At 39.6% G+C, this 20,715-nt stretch overlaps 1 protein-coding gene across 17 annotated transcripts in view; it reads left to right on the top strand.

Annotated features, from left to right (window-relative positions):
* Positions 1–20,715, top strand: part of NSMCE2 (NSE2 (MMS21) homolog, SMC5-SMC6 complex SUMO ligase) — a 237,249-nt gene that overhangs the window by 91,029 nt on the left and 125,505 nt on the right. The window contains exon 5 of one of the 17 annotated variants that reach the window (XM_055545815.1): positions 12,031–12,071. The exons of the other annotated variants lie outside the window; for them this stretch is intronic. Coding sequence (XP_055401790.1) covers positions 12,031–12,056 — 26 coding nt within the window. The 3' untranslated portion in view covers positions 12,057–12,071. Of the gene's footprint in view, positions 1–12,030; positions 12,072–20,715 lie in introns of those variants that run through there. 17 annotated transcript variants of the gene reach the window in all.

Genomic DNA, 20,715 nt, shown 5'->3' with positions numbered 1-20,715 from the left:
TTTTTAATTTTAGCCATTCTAGTAAGTCTGTAATGTTAGCTCATTGTAGACTTAGTTTGTGCTTTTCTAATGACAGTGATGCTGAACATGAAGTTCCTTTTTTGTACTTAAATTTTTCATATAATGTTCATGTTTTTCTATTCGTGTATCTCCTACATTTATTATTTAGTTTATCCAAGAATCATTTTAGACAGTTTGTGGCAGTGGTTCTCACTCCGTCTGTTCCCACACCAGCAGCCATAAGCATCACCTGGAAACTTACTGAAAATACAGATTTTTCAGATGCACTCAAGAGCAACTGAATCGGAAACTCTGGGGATGGGGCTGAATTTTAACAAGCCCTCCAGGTGATCTCCTTTAAGCCAGAGTTTGAGGACCATTGGTTTGCAGTAGTGGCGCTTACCTATCACTGGATATCAGTATCAGCTGTGAACCTTAAGAAAGGCCAATTCCAACCCCCAGAGATTCAGAATTAATTAGTTGGTGTCTCATGGGGCTCTAGGCATTTTTTTTTTTTTTTTTTTTTTTTTTAAGTTCTCTGGGTGGTGCTAATGTACAATCAAGGTTGAAAGTAGCTTATCTACCAAAGGTTGTTTAGCTAGGCATTGTAGAGGACACAAATCTGACTTCTAATTCCAGGTCTCATGTAGCTTATTATCTAAAAGGGAAGGTCTAAAAATACACAGCATAGTTACAGGCATATATAAATTACTCAGCTGCTGCTGCTAAGTCGCTTCAGTCGTGTCCGACTCTGTGCGACCCCATAGACGGCAGCCCACCAGGCTCCCCCGTCCCTGGGATTCTCCAGGCAAGAACACTGGAGTGGGTTGCCATTTCCTTCTCCAATGCATGAAAGTGAAAAGTGAAAGTGAAGTCTCTCAGTCGTGTCCAACTCTTAGCGACCCCATGGACTGCAGCCTACCAGGCTCCTCCGCCCATGGGATTTTCCAGGCGAGAGTCCTGGAGTGGGTTGCCATTGCCTTCTCCAAAATTACTCAGTAGTTATCTAATAAATTAAATTGTACTTGGTGTCCTGGGTTTGAATGTAAACTACCTTTATATATAATTCTCTGAGAGCCTCATTTTTGTATTCCATGTTGTACTTCACATTCATTCATTCAAGCAGTATTTATTGAGTATGCTGGGAATGTAGTTGTGAATAAACTAGACAAATCCCTAGTTTACGGTAGAGCTTACATTCTGGTCTTTGGCACCTAGGTAGCCTCTACTTACTTTACAGTCTTTAAGTGGAATATAGTACACATCTTACTAGCTCTAAAACAAAGTAGTCTGTTCATATGCAAAATTGATAACTTTAATAATGATCATATTTTTTTTATATTCAAGTATTGTCCTGCAGAGTTTTTTGCCTTGTATTTGTTAATATTTTAGTCATGAAATCTATTTTCTTGGTAACTTTTGAAGCCATATATTTAATCATCTCCATTAATAACACTGTTAAGGGCAGAGACTGCCCAACCCATGGAAAGATCCTAGAATTTGGGATCAGAAAATATGTATTGAGATTCTAAATAATAGTTTGTGTTTTTGATCAAATAAATAGAATTTTACATTTCTGTAAAGTATAGGTAATATAATAATAATGCTTCTTAGCCCCCCCAGAATTGTATAGGGATTAAACCAGATATTTTAAAATGAAAAGTGAAAGTGCTTTTATAAACTGTAATATACTCTCTCAAATATTAGTTTCCTAATCTTTTTTTAACTTGCTTAAAGGCATTAACTTTAATAATTTTTATTTCAAAAGTTAAATATTTTATACTTGATTAGCAGTTGGCATTAGCAGTTGTACAAGGAGACAAAATGTTTAGTCCTTTTGTAAAAGTGTTAAGAGATCATAAAGAAGGATAAAATAGACTGTCAAGTAGTTAAGGAATGTTCTGTCATTGACAAGAGTGTGAGCAAAAAATGTTGATAAGGTGACAAATCATTTTTCAGTACAATATTGGTTTTGGCAACCTTTTCTTGATAGGAGGCAGAGAGTGAAGTGTCGAGAACAGCCTAGTTACATAGCGAGCCATGCTGCCCCTGGTGACGTGTGTTCATTATGAGCAGATGCATTGGAGCTGCCGCTGTTCATTACTGCCGTGCGTGGGCCTTCACTGTGTTAGGGATTCTCTTACAGATCATCATTTAACTGCGGAGGACCCCCTTTGTGTCTGAATCTGGCTATTTAGCTTTTCTTTCTTTTTTTTAAATCCCCCAGTGACTTATTTCAAATTACATTTTTTAGTGAATTAGCACCTGTGATAATGCAGAACACAAGGCTAGAACACCAGGACCGCAGGCAAGTAATCCATGTTTTGGAGAGTGAGACAAAAAGCGAACTGGCCTCTTGAGATGACGGGCCCTAGAACTTGACTCAGAAAACTTGGAGAGACGAGAGTGGGGTGGGGACATTGATGAAAGATGTTGAGTAGAGCTTTCCAAGATAAATGTAGCTAATTTTTTAAAATAAAATACTGAAGTTTTCTGAGGCAGAAGAATCAGTTTGCTTTAGTTGTGGGGTGCTTGGTCTTTATCAGGAAGTTTGCGTTTGGTCGGAGCATCTACTGAGCGAGGGCAGGCACCGCACATTGTCTGTGGCACCTAGGACAGCACCTTGGCATGGCACCAGTGCTTCCTGTATATTTGGGAAGTGAGTGAAGACCTATAAGGGAAAGGGTTAAGGGGAGGGAACCTTTTTTTCTCCCACAGGACAAATATTCCGTGGCAGCTCCTTTGACGCACACTTGTCCTTGGAATGAGAGCATAGGGTCAGGCGTCGTGTCCCTTTTCATCCAAGTCCCTTTGGCAGACTCAGGCAGAACTGTGCACTAAGTACAAAGTGTGGCTGCCAATTGGCTGGAGGTGTTCCCAGACTTTCTGGCAACCTTCCTTGCCCCGTTTGACCATTGGCTGCTTACTGGTGGAAAGTACTTCCTTCCTCTTTCCCTAGGGGGACACTGTTCTGTGACTTCACTTCAACTGCTTTAGCAGGAAACTTACAAGTTACCCTTAAGAGTTTTTAATTCCTTCCCCAACCATCAGGCTTAAGTAACCTCCATCTCTCCTGTTATACAGTAGCATTGAATTTTCCACCCACACACAAAGCATTAAGTTGACAATGCTTTTTACATTTGAGAGTATTACAGAGTTAAGAAAATATAGTAGTTGCTTATGTAGGTGTATTTTCCTTCTGCTTCAGAGCATAACAATTTTATTTTTACATTTACCAAAAGCAAAAAATTATTCCTACCAAGAGATGTGTAGAAATGTTCAGCCAGTCACCAAGACGTACTGTCTAGTCCCATTCCTAAAACCCTCTGCCAAGCCTTTCTCCATTTCTTTCTGCTCCTGCTGCTCCACTACTCTCAGTCTCTTATGTGTCCTGTCTCAGGAGTTGCCTCTTGTCAGTTTTTGCTGGAGTGAGTGATGGTTCTAAAAGTATAGGTCTGGTCATGGTTGTCCACTGTGTGTCTTTCAAAGGCCCTCCCAACCCTCCTGGAATAAAGATTGTTCTGGCAACCAGACTTTTTTCTTTTCTTTTCTTTTTTCACTTTCTCACCACTTGTCTCTCTAGCCCTTTGATCCAGAAACTTGCAGTTCCCAGAAAGTATTGTGTTCTCCTTCACCTCCAGGCTTTCACACTTAGTAATCTCTTCATGAAATATTCTTTGTACCCACCCCTCTCTTCACTTGGTTATGAAAAAGTTTACCCATCTGCCTTGATACAGATATCATGGACTTTGTGGAGTCCTCCCCAAGGTAGAATAAGTACACAGCTATTACGTGGGACCTTTCAGTCAGTTCAGTTCAGTCGCTCAATCATGTCTGACTCTTTGCCGCTCCATGGACTGCAGCATGCCAGGCTTCCCTGTCCATCACCAACTCCAAGAGCCTACTCAAACTCGTGTCCATCAGGTTGGTGATGCCATCCAACCATCTCATCCTCTGTCATCCCCTTCCCCTCCCACCTTCAATCTTTCCCAGCATCAGGGTCTTTTCCAGTGAGTCAGTTCTTTGCATCAGGTGGCCAAAGTATTGGGACCTTTAAAGAAACTTTAATCTGGTGAGGGATATCTAATGGCGAAGATTAGCATGTGAGATTATTTGACAAGAAGAGGAATTTGAAGTAAAGTTTATAGCGGCTTTCAAATAGGCTCTTTTGTTTAAATAGTGTGCACAGTGGAAACCAATACTGAGATACCTTATTTATAATTGATATTTCAACATCTATGCATACCATCCTTTAAAATGTTCTCTGTCCACTGCTTTAGGCGATGGCACATGCCAGCACAGACATACTGACTGAAGTATATTAACTTTCTCATCTTGAGTGACTCATTTGACTCGAATAGCAAGTTCCCCTATGACCCCACCTCTAAAAATAGAAAGTATATTATTATGTTTTCAGAATTCCAGGCTTTGAGAAGCAGTAAGCTACTCTGTTTTGTTCTGATGGCCTTTGGCCTACAGCTGAATTCTGATAGTCACATGAGCTAGAGACTGGAGTTTGAAGTTGGAAGAGAGGTGGAGGCCCCAGAGGGGCAGAAGTTTGGGAGAAGCATGTTAAAATTATAGGTTATAAATACCAACGTTGTTGTTAATAAAATATGCAAACTGTATGTGAGGATCAAGCTTCAGCCTTGATAATACAATGATAATTTAAGATCATTATAATAACAGTATTAAAGGTACAGAGTATATAATGAGATTCTTTAAAATGTTTTCCTGGTAATTGTGCTTTGGGGGAATCAACTCTAACAAAGATATTTCTCAGTGATATTTAGTAGGAAAATTTGGAGACAAAGAGATGTTTAGAAAATGTTTTATCATATAATATTGAATTTTAAAGTAGTATAAGTATTGCATATGGATTCTGATCACTGTTAGTGGGTAAGAAGCCATAAATAGAAGTAGAAAAAGGTCCAAGAGACATATAGGTCAAAATATTAAAGGGAGAAAGAGTTGTTTGCTTATTTTAGTTGAATTTCCTATTACATGCAGGAGACCCGGGTTCGATCCCTGGGTTGGGAAGATCCCCTGGAGCAGGGAAAGGCTACCCACTCCAGTATTCTGGCCTGGAGAATCCCATGGACTGTAAAGTCCATGGGGTTGCAAAGAGTCGGACATGACTGAGCAACTTCCACTTTCTTTTTTCACGTATGCACAAACTTCTCAGTCTTAATCCAAAAATTAGCCATATTTCAAAATTCATAAACTAAATTCCCTAAAATAATAAGATAGGGGTATGGAGTTAGCTATAACTTTTGATTTTCTGTGTTTCTCCTTGTAGGTAGTATTGATTGAGAGTTTGCCTCACTTCTTTTGCAATAAAGTACAGAAGTTACACCAGACTTCCCCTATCCAATTTTGAAGCAAGAAATCCATTGTGTAGATTAAAAAAAATTCTCATGGTGCATAAGGGAATAGAGATGACAGGTACTCGTTTGTTAGAGAATAGATTTTTTAAGTCAGTTCAGTTCAGTCGTTCAGTCATGTCCGACTCTTTGCGACCCCATGAATCACAGCACGCCAGGCCTCCCTGTCCATCACCAACTCCCAGAGTTCACTCAAATTCCCGTCCATCTAGTCAGTGATGCCATCTAGCCATCTCATCCTCTGTCGTCCCCTTCTCCTCCTGCCCGCAATCCCTCCCAGCATCAGAGTCCCTTCCAATGAGTCAACTCTTCGCATGAGGTGGCCAAAGTACTGGAGTTTCAGCTTTAGCATCATTCCTTCCAAAGAACACCCAGGGCTGGTCTCCTTTAGAATGGACCGGTTGGCTCTCCTTGCAGTCCAAGGGACTCTCAAGAGTCTTCTCCAACACCACAGTTCAAAAGCATCAATTCTTCGGCGCTCAGCTTTCTTCACAGTCCAACTCTCAGCATCCATACATGACCACTGGAAAAACCATAGCCTTGACTAGACTGACCTTTGTTGGCAAAGTAATGTCTCTGCTTTTCAATATGCTATCTAGATGGTCATAACTTTCCTTCCAAGGAGCAAGTGTCTTTTAATTTCATGGCTGCAGTCACCATCTGCAGTGATTTTGGAGCCCAAAAAAATGAAGTCGGACACTGTTTCCACTGTTTCCCCATCTATTTCCCATGAAAAAGCCAGCAATTACTTTTTATTTAGAAATTGTGCTTTATTGATAATTGGAATACTTTATTCAGTTATAATTAGATATACAGAAATGATTTGTGTTGGTTCTGAAGTTCAAAACTGCTGTGGGATAGCAGTTGGCATTGTGACATCATCCAAGTGTTCAGTTTTAAATTAGTGTTGGGTTTCCAACTCAGTCACCTTGTGAAATGAGCCACCCCAGAACTTAGTGACTTAACTAACCATATATTTGGCTTGTGCTTCTCTGGATTGGGGGCTTCCCTGGTGGCTTAGATGCTGAAGAATCTGCCTGCAATATGGGAGACATGGGCTGGATCCCTTAGCTTGGTGATCCTGCTGCTGGTGTGGCTGGGCTTCCCCACACAGTCACAGCCAGCTGCCTGACTGACTTGGAGCTTCATGATCAAGGGTGCCCTGAGTTAGAACAGCTTGTCCCTACTCCATGTGGTCTGAGCCTCCAGCAGACTAGTTTAGGGTTTTCCACGTGGTGGCAAAAGGGAGAAAGAACAGAAACAGAAGAGCTCTTGAGATTTCAGCTTGGAAATCATGCAGTGTAACTTTTGCTAGGCTGTTGGTCAAAGTGGTTGCCAAGTAGCCCAGACTCAAGGGATGGTAGAGTGGACCCTGCTTTTTTGGTGGGAGGAGATAGAAAGTATTGATACTATGGCCAGGTTTTCAATGAAATAACAGTTTTTAACTACTGAAACAACTGTGTGTGTGTGTGTGTGTGTGTCCTTGTGTGTTATTAACCTCTCTTTAATATGCAACCCTCAAAATAAGGGATAATTGAAGTAGGCTCATCTTTTTGAGTCATCCCTTTGATCAAGGACATGTTTATTCGGATATCAAAGCAACTGAAGAGATAATTTAGCATAAGTAACATTAAACTACAACTGGTTGATTATGGGCTTCCCAGGTGGCTCTGGTGAATAATCTGCCTGCCAGTGCGGGAGATGCAGGTTCAATCCCTGGGTCAGGAGGATGCCTTGGCAGAGGAAATGGCAGCCTACTCCAGTATTCTTACCTAGAAAATCTCATGGACTGAGACGCCTGGCAGGCTACAGTCCTTGGAGGTCCCAAAAGAGTTGGACACAACTTAGCAACTAAACAACAATAGCATGTTGAATATACATTCAACAAATGTATTTTAGAAAATGGCTGTTTAGTGCCTGGGTAAAGAATCTGCCTGCAGTGCAGGAGACCTGGGTTCGAAACCTGGGTCACAAAGATCCCGTGGAGAAGGGAATGGCTGCCCACTCCAGTATTCTTATCTGGGAATCCCATGGACAGAGGAGCCTGGCGGCTATAGTCCACGGGGCCGCAGAGTCGGACACGACTGAGCAACTAACACACGTACTTTCACGTTAGGCTTAGTGTCTGGGAATAGAGAAGAAAGAAATGTGACATATTCTTTTCTTTCAAGAAGTTTGTATTCTTACGGAACGGGCAAAATTTATATGCATTCAAACCAGCAAGCATTTGTTGCTGATGTGTCAGGGACTGGGCTTTTATCAGAGACTGTGCACAGATAACTATGGCTTAGTTCTTTTGGTGGAACGAGAACTAGATATTTAAAATCACTGTCACTCAAAACAAAATAATAAGTGCTATAAGAGAAATATAAACTGAGTGCTGCTGAATTAGAAAAAGAATAAGAGCAGGCAGATGATCTGCTGCCAGGATATGTGATTCATATAATTAACACCTGAGAAGGGAGAGATCTTTGAAATCCGAGGGTGATGGCTTCATGGAGAAAATGAGTTTTGAATAAGACTTTGAAGAAGAGGTAGAATTTGAATTAAGTGGAGAGGTGAGAATTCTGTTTTCAGCTTAGGATTGAGTTGTGTTTTCCCAAGAAAGTGTGTAATTAAAGAGAACCTTTCAAAGTGGCAGATATTAAAGAGCATGAGATAACACTGTAGAAAGACTCTGTAGAAAACATTGTACTGGGAGGATGGCCAGCAGTTTTTTTTTCCCTCCAGTTGTGCCTAGGTTCAGTTTTCTTTCATCAGATTTTGTGTACTTTGGTTGGAAAACTGAGCAACGAATATTTATCTTACTTTATAAGTGCTGTGTGCACTTCGTTTTCACTTAGTAATGCACACTTTACTTATATATTGATTTGAAAAATAGAAATAAATGTTGTGTGTCCCCTCTGACAAGGAAATCCAAAATTAACAAAAGTAAGGAAACCCCCATTGACTGATGTCAGACTGGTACTTTCTACAAGCATGCCTGGATCTATTTAAGATCTACGTTGGTAGAAATTAATTGGGGAATTTCCTTTCCTAAATTTGACAAACTTTCTGTTCTAGTTTATTCTATTTAAACAACTTAAACTATTTAGAGGAGGATTGATTAAAATGCATTTTATTGGAATTATGACTGAATGCCTCTAAGTCAGAATCCTACCATGTTTTAAAAAATGCCTTTTATTCAATGCTAATTGAATAGTATCATATCTAAACCAATCACCAAAGTGGTCAACATAATTTATATAATTAATAATAGAATTTAAAAATCATAATTTTTATTTTAGTAAATCAAAGCCAGTGTTTTGCTGTTTAAATGGTACTTGAAATATATAAATCCCATTGTTTAGTCTGTCATTGCCTTGTCCTCTGAAGCAGTGATGGTTGACTAATACTGTCTGACATTAACATTACCACATGATGAATTTATATAGATGTCTTTAAAACTTTTCTACCTCTTCAGTTATTTTTCAGTGATGAGAATTTTGAGAATTTATAATAGCTTTTATTATTTCATTTAATAGCTGAAATGTGTGTTCATTTCAAAGAGAATGTATCAGAGGGCTATTCTATATTGAAAATGAGATAGCATGTGAAAGTACTTTGTAAGCTGCAAAGTCCTATGCAGATAGATGTACGTGTGAGATGGTATTATTATTTTGAGATCAGCACTAATTCTTTCAGGGTCACACTAGAAGTTCATAGCTGAGTTCTAGAGTCACACTTTTTGAGTTCAAGTCTGGGTTTACTTGTGTAACTATAGGTAAGTTAAAAACAAACAAAAAAACTCTGTGCCTCAGTTTCTCTATTAAAGTGGTATAGAAAGAGTATACCCACTTCATAGGGTTGTTGTGAAGATTAAATGAATTAATATATGGAAGTCCCTTAGAAGAGTATCTTGCACATAGTAAATGTTACATGTTAGGTCTTATTTTCATCACCAACATCATTATCACCGCATCTTGTAGAATGGGTAGATATTAGTAACTGCTCTTAGATACAAGCTAATCAGGTTTTTCTTTGTGGAGTTTTCCTTCTACTCTGTGACTTGCATTTTCATCAGAGAGTTTATTGAGGTCAAGGACTGAGTTTCATCCATTTTCATGTCCTCAGCATTGAGCATAGTTCCTGGCTTATAATAGACATTCAGGAACTGAATGGATCATATTATATAATCACACATATGACTTTTCCAGAGAGAGGTACTCTAGGAGAAGGTGAGAAGGTTGGTAGCATTCGGTGCCTGCACACTGTTAGTCTCTCTTTCTGACCTACCTTTTCTTTGCAGAGAAAAAATGGTTTCCTCTTGTTCTTTCTGCCTGTCCAACCTGTCCTCCTGGAAACCTCCCCAGCCTCAAAGTAACCATTCTGGTGCCTTCTGTAGGAAAGCTTTGTTGACCACTGCCACCCAAGATCAACTCTTTTTTTCTGTGCGCTGTACAAATACACACACACACACACACATATTCCCTGGCCCTCTTTAATGTTTTTATCTTTTGATTAGGGGATATATGCACATAATGTAAAATTCACAAAGTACAAAAGACTGTGGTAAAAAGAAGGGTCTTTGCCTCCCTAAGAGGCAGTTACTGTTGCTGCTTTCTCATGTGCCCTTGTTTAAAGTGTGTGTGTGTGTATGTGTGTGCGCTGTTTTACTTGACTTTTTTATTTTTAATTCACTTAATAGATTTTGGGTGTTCGTCCACATCAGTACGTTAGGGTGTTCTCGTTTGTGTTAACGGCTACGTAGCAGCTCATCATGTTAACCAGTTCCCTGATGGTGGGAATCACTGTTTTTTGTCGCCAACATTACTGCAACGAATATTCTTAATGTATATAAAATTCCACACCAGCAGGCCTATATCTGTGAGATAAATCCTGGGAAGTTGCTGAGTTAAAGGATATGTGAATTAAAAATGTTTTAGTTTGGAGGACAAATTGTCATTCATAAAGATTATATTAATTTTGATTCCCATCAAAAATGTATGGGAGAGCCGATTTCCTACATACTGGCCAACTCAAGTGTTACTAAACCTTTTTGGTCTTTGCCATGTACATAACCCAGGGAAACTGATTTTATTCCACTTCTTATTGTTATCCTTAGAATATTTCTATCTTACATACGTTATCAGCTCTTTGCAATCTTGAATAATCTCATATTTTCATTGACTATGTTCCTTAACTTTTAGGAGCATTCTATTTTCTGATGTTCTTTTCCATTGACATTTGCTTGACAGACCATACAGCCCAAGTTCCAACATGGAAAGTACACGCACCCTTTTATGCATCTTTGCGTTGTTTTCCCTCTCAGTTACTTCCATGTCGTAGTGCTCTGTCATTGTCCTCAATGGGCAGAATCTGTTTTTGTAATTTGTTTTATACTAGTTGGGATTCCCTGGTAGCTCAGCTGGTAAAGAATCCGCTTGCAATGCGGGAGATCTAGGTTCGATCCCTGAGTCGGGAAGATCCCCTGGGGAAGGGAAAGGGTACTCACTCCCATATTCTGGCCTGCAGAATTCCATAAATATTTTAACAAATATGGCCAGTGTTTGTTACTGTATATAAATGACTCATTGTGAGTACTCCAACCCAGCCTGTTTGCTAGTTCTGGCTTTTACCTTGTCAGAGATGCTAACACAAATTCACTTAAAGATATCAATAAGATGTTATGACTTATTTCCTAGTAGCCCCAGAGAGAGCCTTTCTGGGTCTGCTCTGCAGGCTGCATGAGTTAAGTGGGAAGAATCTCTTAAAAGATGGCTGTCTTGGGTAACGAAGAAGCTCAGGGACTTAGCTGAGCCAATGGAGTGCCCTGCAGAGCCGAGGCCATGAGATCCAGACAGCTGTGCAGGGAGGTCTAGTTCTTAATCAGACGGTCATGTGCGCTCCTCCAGGGAACAGGATGAGAAAAGTAGAGTGGGCAGTGACATTGTTAGCCAGGCTGAAGATTGAGGGGGGCAGGTGTGAGGGGATTCAGGTAAGTGGCTTAGAATCAAACCATTGAAAGTCATTGCCAGGGTATGAATTATTTTGATACTTTAGGTACTTTGGAAATTTGGGATTGTTGATCAGGTAAGAGACACAGTGAGCTAGAAAGTACTGACTCAGAATCGAAATAATTCCTTTATTAAAATGGCATTTCTAACCATGCGATAGAGGTCTGCTATGTACAGTTGTACAGTGTATTATACACTACGCCAAAGCACCTGGCTGAGGTGGCAAGGGGTGACTAAACACCAGCCTGTGTTCTAATCGCCAAGGCATGCACCCAGAGTGCCTGGAGGAAAGGGTGCCTTTTGGTAATTCACCTGCTCATTCAAATGCTCAGGGTAGGCAAGCAGAGGCTTTGTTCCATTTATCTCATGTCATGGACTTTATGTGAAGAACATTCTCTGATCTGTTTTTAAAATCCTGGGATTAAAATGTAATAATATTTTCTGGTCCAAAAATTGCATTCAGCAGGAAATGATTACAACCAGTCTTAGTTCAGTTCACTTTTATGAAATGAGAATAGGAAAGAAGAGAACGTAAGTATTTGGCTTTGAAAGAGTAGACTCTTTTATGAAAAACAAGTCTTGGACATTTGTGTCCTCTTTTCTTTTTAAGACTCTGTTCTCATCCATATTGTTTTCTCTTTTGAGAACAGTGACAGCAGAGTGCATTGGGCCTTAGAAGAATGTCTTTTCAGCCTTTATTGAATTATCTCCATCCCAACAGTGTGACGAAACTCTTCCTGTTATTAATTGCATTCTCATTTGGCCAAAGGGTTAGCCATTCTGAAAAGTGATTTGAATGTCTATATCCTTTCCAGGCCTAAGCATCTCTCTGGTATTTTGATAAATAAACATTTTTATGGATTGATTTGGCTTACATTTAGTGGCATAAATTACAAGAGAGTCTACATAAGGCCTTCATACTCTCCCTTTCTTTTCCCTTCTCTCTCTCTCTCTCTCTGTATAAAATGTTCCAAATCACATAGCTCTGGAGGTCTGTAGGCCACATTAGCCTGAAATGTGAGTTTGGTTCCGCTCACTCACTGTTGTGACTTGACACACAGTGTTGTTTTTAAATGCATTTAGATAAGAGTTGTGCTTCTTAGTTAGTCACTGTTCTAACCATTCCCTTTTGTCTTGTATCTGGTATATTTTAACTGTGTTACCTTGGTAGGTTTTTAAGTTTGCAATTTAAAATCCTTAGTAGGATGTAAGTTTGCCATCCTTGCTTTACATTTAGGATTCCCTGTGATCATAGAGTTAAAAGCAGGAAACCAGAAGATAGAATAAAATTCTGCCCCTGAGAGTTATTTAGAGACGATTTTACATTGAATAAATAATATTTTTACTTCCAGTTTTGAAATGTTCTTAAATATTATCATTTCACACTGATATCATACCCCAAGTATTCCTCATATTGAATTACCATTAACCTGGATTGGGCCTTATAGCAAGATAAACATCAGGTTGGTAGACAGAATTAGAATACTGTATCAAGGTTTAGAGTACCAAGGGTCAGTAGTAGCCCAGTCACTTCCAGCCAGAATATACACAAACAGTGAGGTCAAGACAAGTCATAGGTCAGCGCAAGGTAGACAGACTAGAAAATTGTAATAGCCTCCAGGGCTCATGGGAAAAGGAGAACCCAGATTCTGGGCCTCTAAGGACACCAGGAAATACACGAACACGAAAGGGATGAGATCAGAGTTGGCAGAAAAGGAGGCTGGAACTGAGCAAGGCAGCTAAGTGTTGGGGGCCTACAGTCCAGACAAAGGGACTAAGGGTCCTTGATAAGGAAACAGATCACCGGGGGAGTCAGTACAGGGCACGGTATCAAAGAAAGGAGTCTGCCACAGAGCAGCCTCGTTTGTTTAGATTTTTCTTTTTAATTAATAGACATTTTTAAAAAGAGCAGATTTAGGTTTACAGAAAACTTGAGCCTATAGTGCAGAGATTTTTTGATATGCCCAGCCCCTGAAGCTGCCATTTTTAACATATTGTGTATTTGTGTGTTATATCAGTTACAGCTGATGAACCAATGTTAACACATTCAGTTCAGTTCAGTCGCTCAGTCGTGTCCGACTTTGCCACCCCATGAACCGCAGCACGCCAGGCCTCCCTGTCCATCACCAACTCCCAGAGTCCACCCAAACCCATGTCCATTGAGTCAGTGATGCCATCCAACCATCTCATCCTCTGCCATCCCCTTCTCCCACTGCCCTCAATCTTTCCCAGCATCAGGGCCTTAAAGTCCATCATTTCCATTAGAACTTAGTCTTTGTATTATACTGTTCTATGGGGCGTTTTGGTGGTAAAATATATGTAACATGAAACCTATCATTGCAGCTTTTTTTCAGCCTACAGTTCAGTGGCATCAGGTGCGTTCATCTTGTTGTACAGCCATCATGACTGTCCTCTCTCACACCTCGTCATTATCCCACACTGAAACTATACCCATTAAATGTGCCCCTTCCCACTCCTAACTCCTGGTAACCACTGTTCACTCTGTTAGATACCTCATATAAGTAGAATTATACAATACTTGTCCTTTTGTGTCTGGCTTATTTCATTTAGCACAGTGTCTTCAAGGTCCATGCTGTAGCATGTATCCAAATTTCATTCCTCTTGAAGGCTGAATATTATTCCATTGCCTATATATACCACATTTTGTTTATCCATTCAGCCATCAACAAACACCACCTAAGAGCACTAATGCTACTAATGGACTTTGGTGTACAAATATGTTTTTAACTCCTGCTTTCAGTTCACAACTAGAAGTGGAACTGCTGAATCAAATGGTCTGTGGGTGTTTGATGCATAATGTCATGTATCCACCAGTGTAATATAAAGAATAGTTTCATTGATCTGAAAATCTACTTCAGCTCTTCGTCCCTCCCCATCTTTGTCTCTGCTTAAATTTTAAAAGGTTCCTTCTGTGAAGATTCAATTACTATTTATACGTCTCTTAATATGGAACTTTCAGGTAAAGAAGAGTAGAATCCCTGGGATTAATAGAATTAGTGAAATTGGGGAGCAAGGGAGTCAGAAAGCAAGAAATTCTGATAGATTATTTTTCATCCCTTAGGCTTTTGATTGTGAAACTTACCTATACAATAAACACACGGGTAACAAATATAGAGCTTTAGAATGCATGGGTTTCAAATAAGATGTTTTTTGGGGAGATAGTTTTATAATTTACCTGTTTATTTCATAGAGCTGTATTAATCATCTGCTGTATGTCAAGCCTTGAGCTAGATGCTTTCTGTGAAACTTAAGATGCCATTCATGCAAGTCAGAGGTGATGTTAGGATTTCCACCTTTTGCATTGACTGAGCAACCCCTTCACAGTTGTTCCCCAAGAATTGTGTTGCGAAAGATGTCTGTTATGTAACTACACTTGCACTAGGCTTTTTTCAGTTCACTCTCGATAGCTTTTGAGCCCCCATTATAATTTTCAGGGAGTCCGCGTGTTCTCGGCCTCTTGATAGGAGAGCTGACTGGTCAGCTTTCTGACTCAGAGGCACTGTCCTTGTGCCCGGTGCTGTCATCACAGCTGTGCGAGGTGCTCTGGGTGGCTGTTTTCCAGACTTGCCTTGCTCGGATTACCATTTCTCTGTCTTCTCCAGTGGCTTGCTGACCTAGGCTTTTCCGCTGTTCTTCCTTTGTGCTGGTGCCCCATTAAAATGTAGGTGGGAAAAAAGAGCAAGCATTCACTGAGATACAGTGTGAAGAAGAGGGGGTTCTGCGCTTCAGGGGGCTGTGCGTGTGATAGCAGTGGTCTCCGCGTCTTGGATTGTTTTCTCCTGTGGGGAGGAGCACGCCTTGTGATACTTTATTCATTCATTTTTATGTATGGTCTGCATAACGTCCATATGTACATTACTAGTGAAACCTAGTCTCACTCCCCTTCATTGTTTAGACAAAAGTTCATTTAAAATAAAAATTACAAGAGTTTGCATCCTGGAGCGCATGCTTCTTACTCTGAAAACCTGGACTGGGACAGCCAGCTGTAATATTTCTTTGCTGAGCGTAACAGCTAACCACTGTACACAACTGTAGCATTGATTCTGTAGGTAAAGCTGAGGATTCTAACAGCTTTATCTAGACTTAGACTTCTAACAGCTTTAAATAGACAGGTAGCTTTAATTAGAGGAGAGGCCTAGCATCTATTCTGTACTCACTGTGCTACTCAAGTGAGTAGCTGTTGCACTTTTCCCTTTGCTAACCATGTGTTTGTTTTCTTTATCTGTAAATTAAGTTCATTTGTATCATTTTTTTAGATTCCACATATAAGTGATATATGATGTTTGTCTTTCTCTATCTGACTTACTTTACTTAATATGATATCTCCAGATCCATTCATGTTGCTTCAAATGACATTGTATCATTCTTTTTTTTATGGCTGAGTAATATTCCATTGTGTGTATATACTGTATCTTCTTCATCCATTCATCTGTTGATGGACACTTAGGGTGCTTCTATATCTTGACTGTTGTTAATAGTGCTGCTATTGGCTTGTATATATCTTTTTGAATTAGAACAACTAATATTCTTCAGACACCCTGTGAGTGTTTGTATTCCCAGACTCTGACCATTGACTGGGTATGATACTGCCTAATGATTCATTTAGTATCCGTAGTCCACATTTCCTGCTGGTTTTGCTGGATACTTTTTAAGCACTTTAGTTCCGTGTGTCTGCACCATCAGCAGCTTGTGACTCTTAATACAAAGCCAAATAAAATCCATGAACAACAATCCACTAAAGGTACTTTAATGGTACAAACTTTTATATGAGTCATTAACAGGATCCTCTCTATGTAGTTGCTCTTTGGGGTCTGGAGGGGCAGACAGTCAGGAGATGAAAGAATAAGTTGCATTTAGTGTTTCCAGTGTTCCAAAGCTTGGATATAAATGAAAGATGATCATTTCTATTTAATTTATCTGGCTAGATTCCTGTGCCTAATGGCTGCATATATACCATAAACACTGTGAAGAAGCAACCATGGAAACACTTGTTTTCTTGTTGGGCTAAATTTACTCTGGGTTGAATATTAGCACAGTGCCTGGCAGTACTTTAAAAGCAAAAATAGCTTAAGCGTGACTCACTCTGAGTCATTTACTGCTAGTGGGGCTATACTGCCTAGAGCTTGACATTGAACGAGTTGGCAGCCTGTATTGCTACATTTTTTCTAGGAACTCTGAACACATTTCATTCTTGTGAATTCGCTTGTGCAAGATATTAAATAGAGTAATATGTTTATTTTGTTTCAAAGTCAAATGAATTTGAGAATGGTGAAACTAAAGTATTTTTCTTGGGCTTTCTGGAAAAGCCAGATTCTCAGAATTCTCTTGTGGTTAAGGACTTACTTTATTTTATAAAGAATTAATCAGATGTCATGGAGATTTTGTTTTAGATGCTTGGTCTTTTCTGATCAAAAACATCAGACTGCCATGAAACCCACTGCAAAAACAAGCCTAAGCTTTACTACCAAGTCTGATTCATTAATTTTCCAACATTACCTGACAAGATGGATTGTGCCATTCAGACAGCTTTTTCTTTTACGTTTTCTTACCACTTCTTTAAGAAAAAAAGTACATTGAGGCACGCAGCATAGCTTGCCTTGGGTTTAGTTGGGTGTATGACTGTAAACTTCTCTCTTATTATAAAGGTTATATAATGGGACGTTCATTGGTTTTGAAAGGCAGACCAAACCCACCCACAGGATTTCTATTGGCCCTTTAAATGCATTGCGTGTCTTTCCCTGGGTAACCCCTGTGGTTGAGGAAGGAGTGAGTGGCTTTTTGGCTGACTGCAGGAAAGCCTCCGAAGGTTCCAGCTGATCTCATCTGGGCTGGGGTCAGAAACAGCTAGGAATCGAAAAGTGCATATATGAGGATGGTTTTCCCTTGATGTAGCAATCTTTAGCATGTTTTTGTGTTTAGTTTCTGGAGTTGCCTAACAATATAATTTCAATTGAAGCTTAGTTTCAGCTCTTTTATTATAATATGAACTGTGGAAGAAGAGGATTTTTTTTTTTTTTTTTTTTCTATTTAAGGGCACTATCATTTTGCAGTAGAATTCAGTGATTTGTATGGAAAGACAGCCTAAAACCAAAATGAGCCTAAGCTAATGCTTGATATTATTTTGAAATTGTTTTACCATAAAATTCTTACATGAAGAGATGTAACTCTGGCAGAGAATTTCAACATAGTTGCATAAATGGTGTTTCATATTACAACTTGTTCTCTGCTTGACTTCATTGAAATTAATAAAAGGACTCTTTCAGAAGGATCTGGTGAGTTAGCATCATTATTTAAAAAAAAAAAAAGGAAAGGACTTACTCATAATGTATCCTGTGTTGCTAAGTTTTCAAAGTTAGCTATCTCGACCACACCCAAAAAACCCTTTCATAAGACTGAAATCCACTTATTCATTTATGCTGGCTTAGAATTTTCTTCCCAGTAAAATAAAAAGTAGAAGAGCTGAGATCGATGTGAAGTTTCCCTGAGATATAGGATGGTTTCATGAAGAACTAACATTTGGAAATTGAGTTGCTGCCAAATCTTGAATGTAATATGTGGTTCCTTATTCTGTGGTTAAAGAGATCCTGTAAAGCTGGGCTTTCTGATTTGGGCCTGCTGGGTGTTAAAAATATCCCAAGGTGCTTTCTGTACCCCCAAAGGGGTACCATCACCCTGCTGTAGATCTAGAAGAAAGGGTGCCAGTCCAGGTATAGCCTTCGCTTGTGTCTGAGTCATGTGGTCTCTCTTCTGCTACATTTTGGCAGCATGTAAATGAGTTAGTAATTTGTATGGCTTGAAAATTAACAAGTTTTAGTTAACCAGCCTTTTCTGGGTTGCAAACTGAGGGGGCCTGTTGTAAATGGGACTCAGCATAGCCTATTAGCCACTCTGTTATGCAGTTACGTAGATGTGCTTTGTCCATAGAAATGTATTAATTAAAACAACATAAAGACTTCACACAGGGCCTAGCACAAAGTAGGCACTTAATAAAAGCTCATTAAATCTGAATTTATTTATGTGGCAAATATTACAGCCTATTTGATCCACAAAGCTTTGTTCTTTTCTTTTCATTCATTCCTGTTCTCAAAACGTTTAAGAACTCTTATTATATGCCAGAAACTATGAGATATTTGAGAAAAAAATTAGTAAGTCTTCAAGAAGTATATTCTTAACTTGGAAAGGCAAGTTATTAAGTACATTAGTCATATGCTTTCTTTTTTTCTTTCTTTTTAAGTTTGGTTACAAGGTTTTGTTACCTTGCAGTTAACTTAAACAAACACAGTGACAGTCATTGCCCTTCTTTGCGCACTTCCTGTGTAGCCAGCTCTGTTCAAGGTGCTGTGAGCTGGGTAGTCGTATCATCTCCATTTTACAGAAGGCGATATGGAGCCTCACAGAAGTTGAGCAACTCGTCCAACTTCATATTCATGATTCAAACCCAGGAAATCTGGCTGCAGAGTCCATGCCCTTAGCCATTACGTAAACTGCCCCTTGGTGACTGCCTTTGTTGAGGAAAAAGAAAGGACTCTTTAAAAGTAGGAGAAAAGGGGGAAGTCAACACACCAGTGATAATATGATCTTTTTTGTGAGACATGAGTTGTTGTTTTTTTTAATTAATGATAATTTTGGAGTTCTATTGCTGAAATGAAGTGGCCTCATAAGTGGGCTACATCTTTGAGAGAGACTGATCGCATATCCAGCATATCTTAGGCCATGTGTGCTGATCCCTAAAAGGAGCAGAGTCTGAAAACTTTATGTTCTTTTACATTACCTCAGAGACAAAAACCAGCTCTTAAACCAGTGCTGGGTTCTGGAAACAACCTGGCTAACAGTGAAGCCTCTTCCGTCAACGGAAGGCAGAGCCACCCCTCATCTTGTGGCTCTTTTAAGCTCTCTGACATCCTCTTTCTTGCCCTTTCAAATCTATTCATTTCAAACCCTCCGATTGTTTTTTTAATAGTCAACACTATTAAACAGTTATTCAGAGCCCCACAGCTCTTGTTTCTTCCTTGGCTTTGTCCAAGTTCCTGAGAGCTTCAGAAGGGGAGGAAGAGTTCACCCTGTTCCCACATCCAGTCTTCAGCCAGCATCTCCCTGCAATGCAGGGTCTAAAGGTACAGTGAGTGAAGATGCTTCTCCAGGGAGGTCCCTGATAGTTTATTTGTTCTTATTGTGCATTTGGGTACATTTGTTTCTATTTAGTAAGATGCTCCCTTTTTTATTTCTTGGTTCATTTTTACAGGAAAGTATTCTCTTAACATTGGGAGCAGATTACACTTATTTGCTGAACAGAGTTGTTTGCACAGATGCTCGAGTTTTCACTTCAGGCAGCACTGCTTTTGGCAGTTGTAAACAAATTATCATATTTTTTTGGTAAGGTATAAAATAACACACTTTAACTCGAGGTTGAATGCATTTCCCAGTACAGTATTAGCGTTTTCTTATTCTTCACGTGATGATTTCTAAAAGATGATTTTTTAATAGAGTTGTTAGTTTTTAATCCAAGTATATCCTTCTGTCCAAATTGCCCCCACTCAGCACCCACCTATGTAGCACTTTATTGGCACTTTTGAGTCAATGCAACCTTTATATTTATTTGTAAAAAAGAATACATAAACTTCCTTCAAGACAACCAGAATCAAGCATTTCGTCCTGAGCTTTTCCTTGGCACATTAAACTGATATATTGGGAGTCAAGATCCTGTACTTGGGAAATAAAGGCAGTCCTACCCCAGGTGCATTATCATTTTTGACTAAATATTCTTGTGGCCCAGTCTCTGTGTGCTCTTTCTTTTAAACATGTCCAATCCTGACATTTTAAAATAACATTTTATAAATTTGCCAGGAAGGCAAGGTGACCATACAATTATCAGATGGTAAATTCTAATCATGGGACATTCGCGTGGGTCTTTTGTAATTGAAGACAGTGCATCCATTGTAATTGAAGATAGTGCAAATGAGGACATGGGGTGGCCGGAAACAGAGGATAGAGAGGTGAACAGCTGCTCTGTGCTGTGTCCCCTCGACCCCGACCAATGCCTGTAGCTGGAATCAGTTCTAGATCTTACCCTCGATGCTTGGGGACCTTGAGGGTTTGGGAAGCCAGTTTAGGCCTTGCAGGCAACTCTCGATTAGTGTTTTTCTAGGTTTTCACTTTCTGACTTCTGGAGAAAGGAATGCCACTTGTCGGAGAGGGAGTAGGAATGAATCTTGAGAATAAGAGTATGGTTTTGGAAGTGGAGTTGAGGTGGGTATGTATAAAAGAGGGAGAAGCAGAGGAATAGACGCAAATGGGGGAGAAACTTTGGGGAGGAA

The sequence above is a fragment of the Bubalus kerabau genome, chromosome 14, assembly GCF_029407905.1.
Source record: "Bubalus kerabau isolate K-KA32 ecotype Philippines breed swamp buffalo chromosome 14, PCC_UOA_SB_1v2, whole genome shotgun sequence".
Classification (NCBI taxonomy): Eukaryota; Metazoa; Chordata; class Mammalia; order Artiodactyla; family Bovidae; genus Bubalus; species Bubalus kerabau.
The sequence above is the reverse complement of the archived record's forward strand: the minus strand, read 5'-3'. Positions and strand labels throughout refer to the sequence as shown.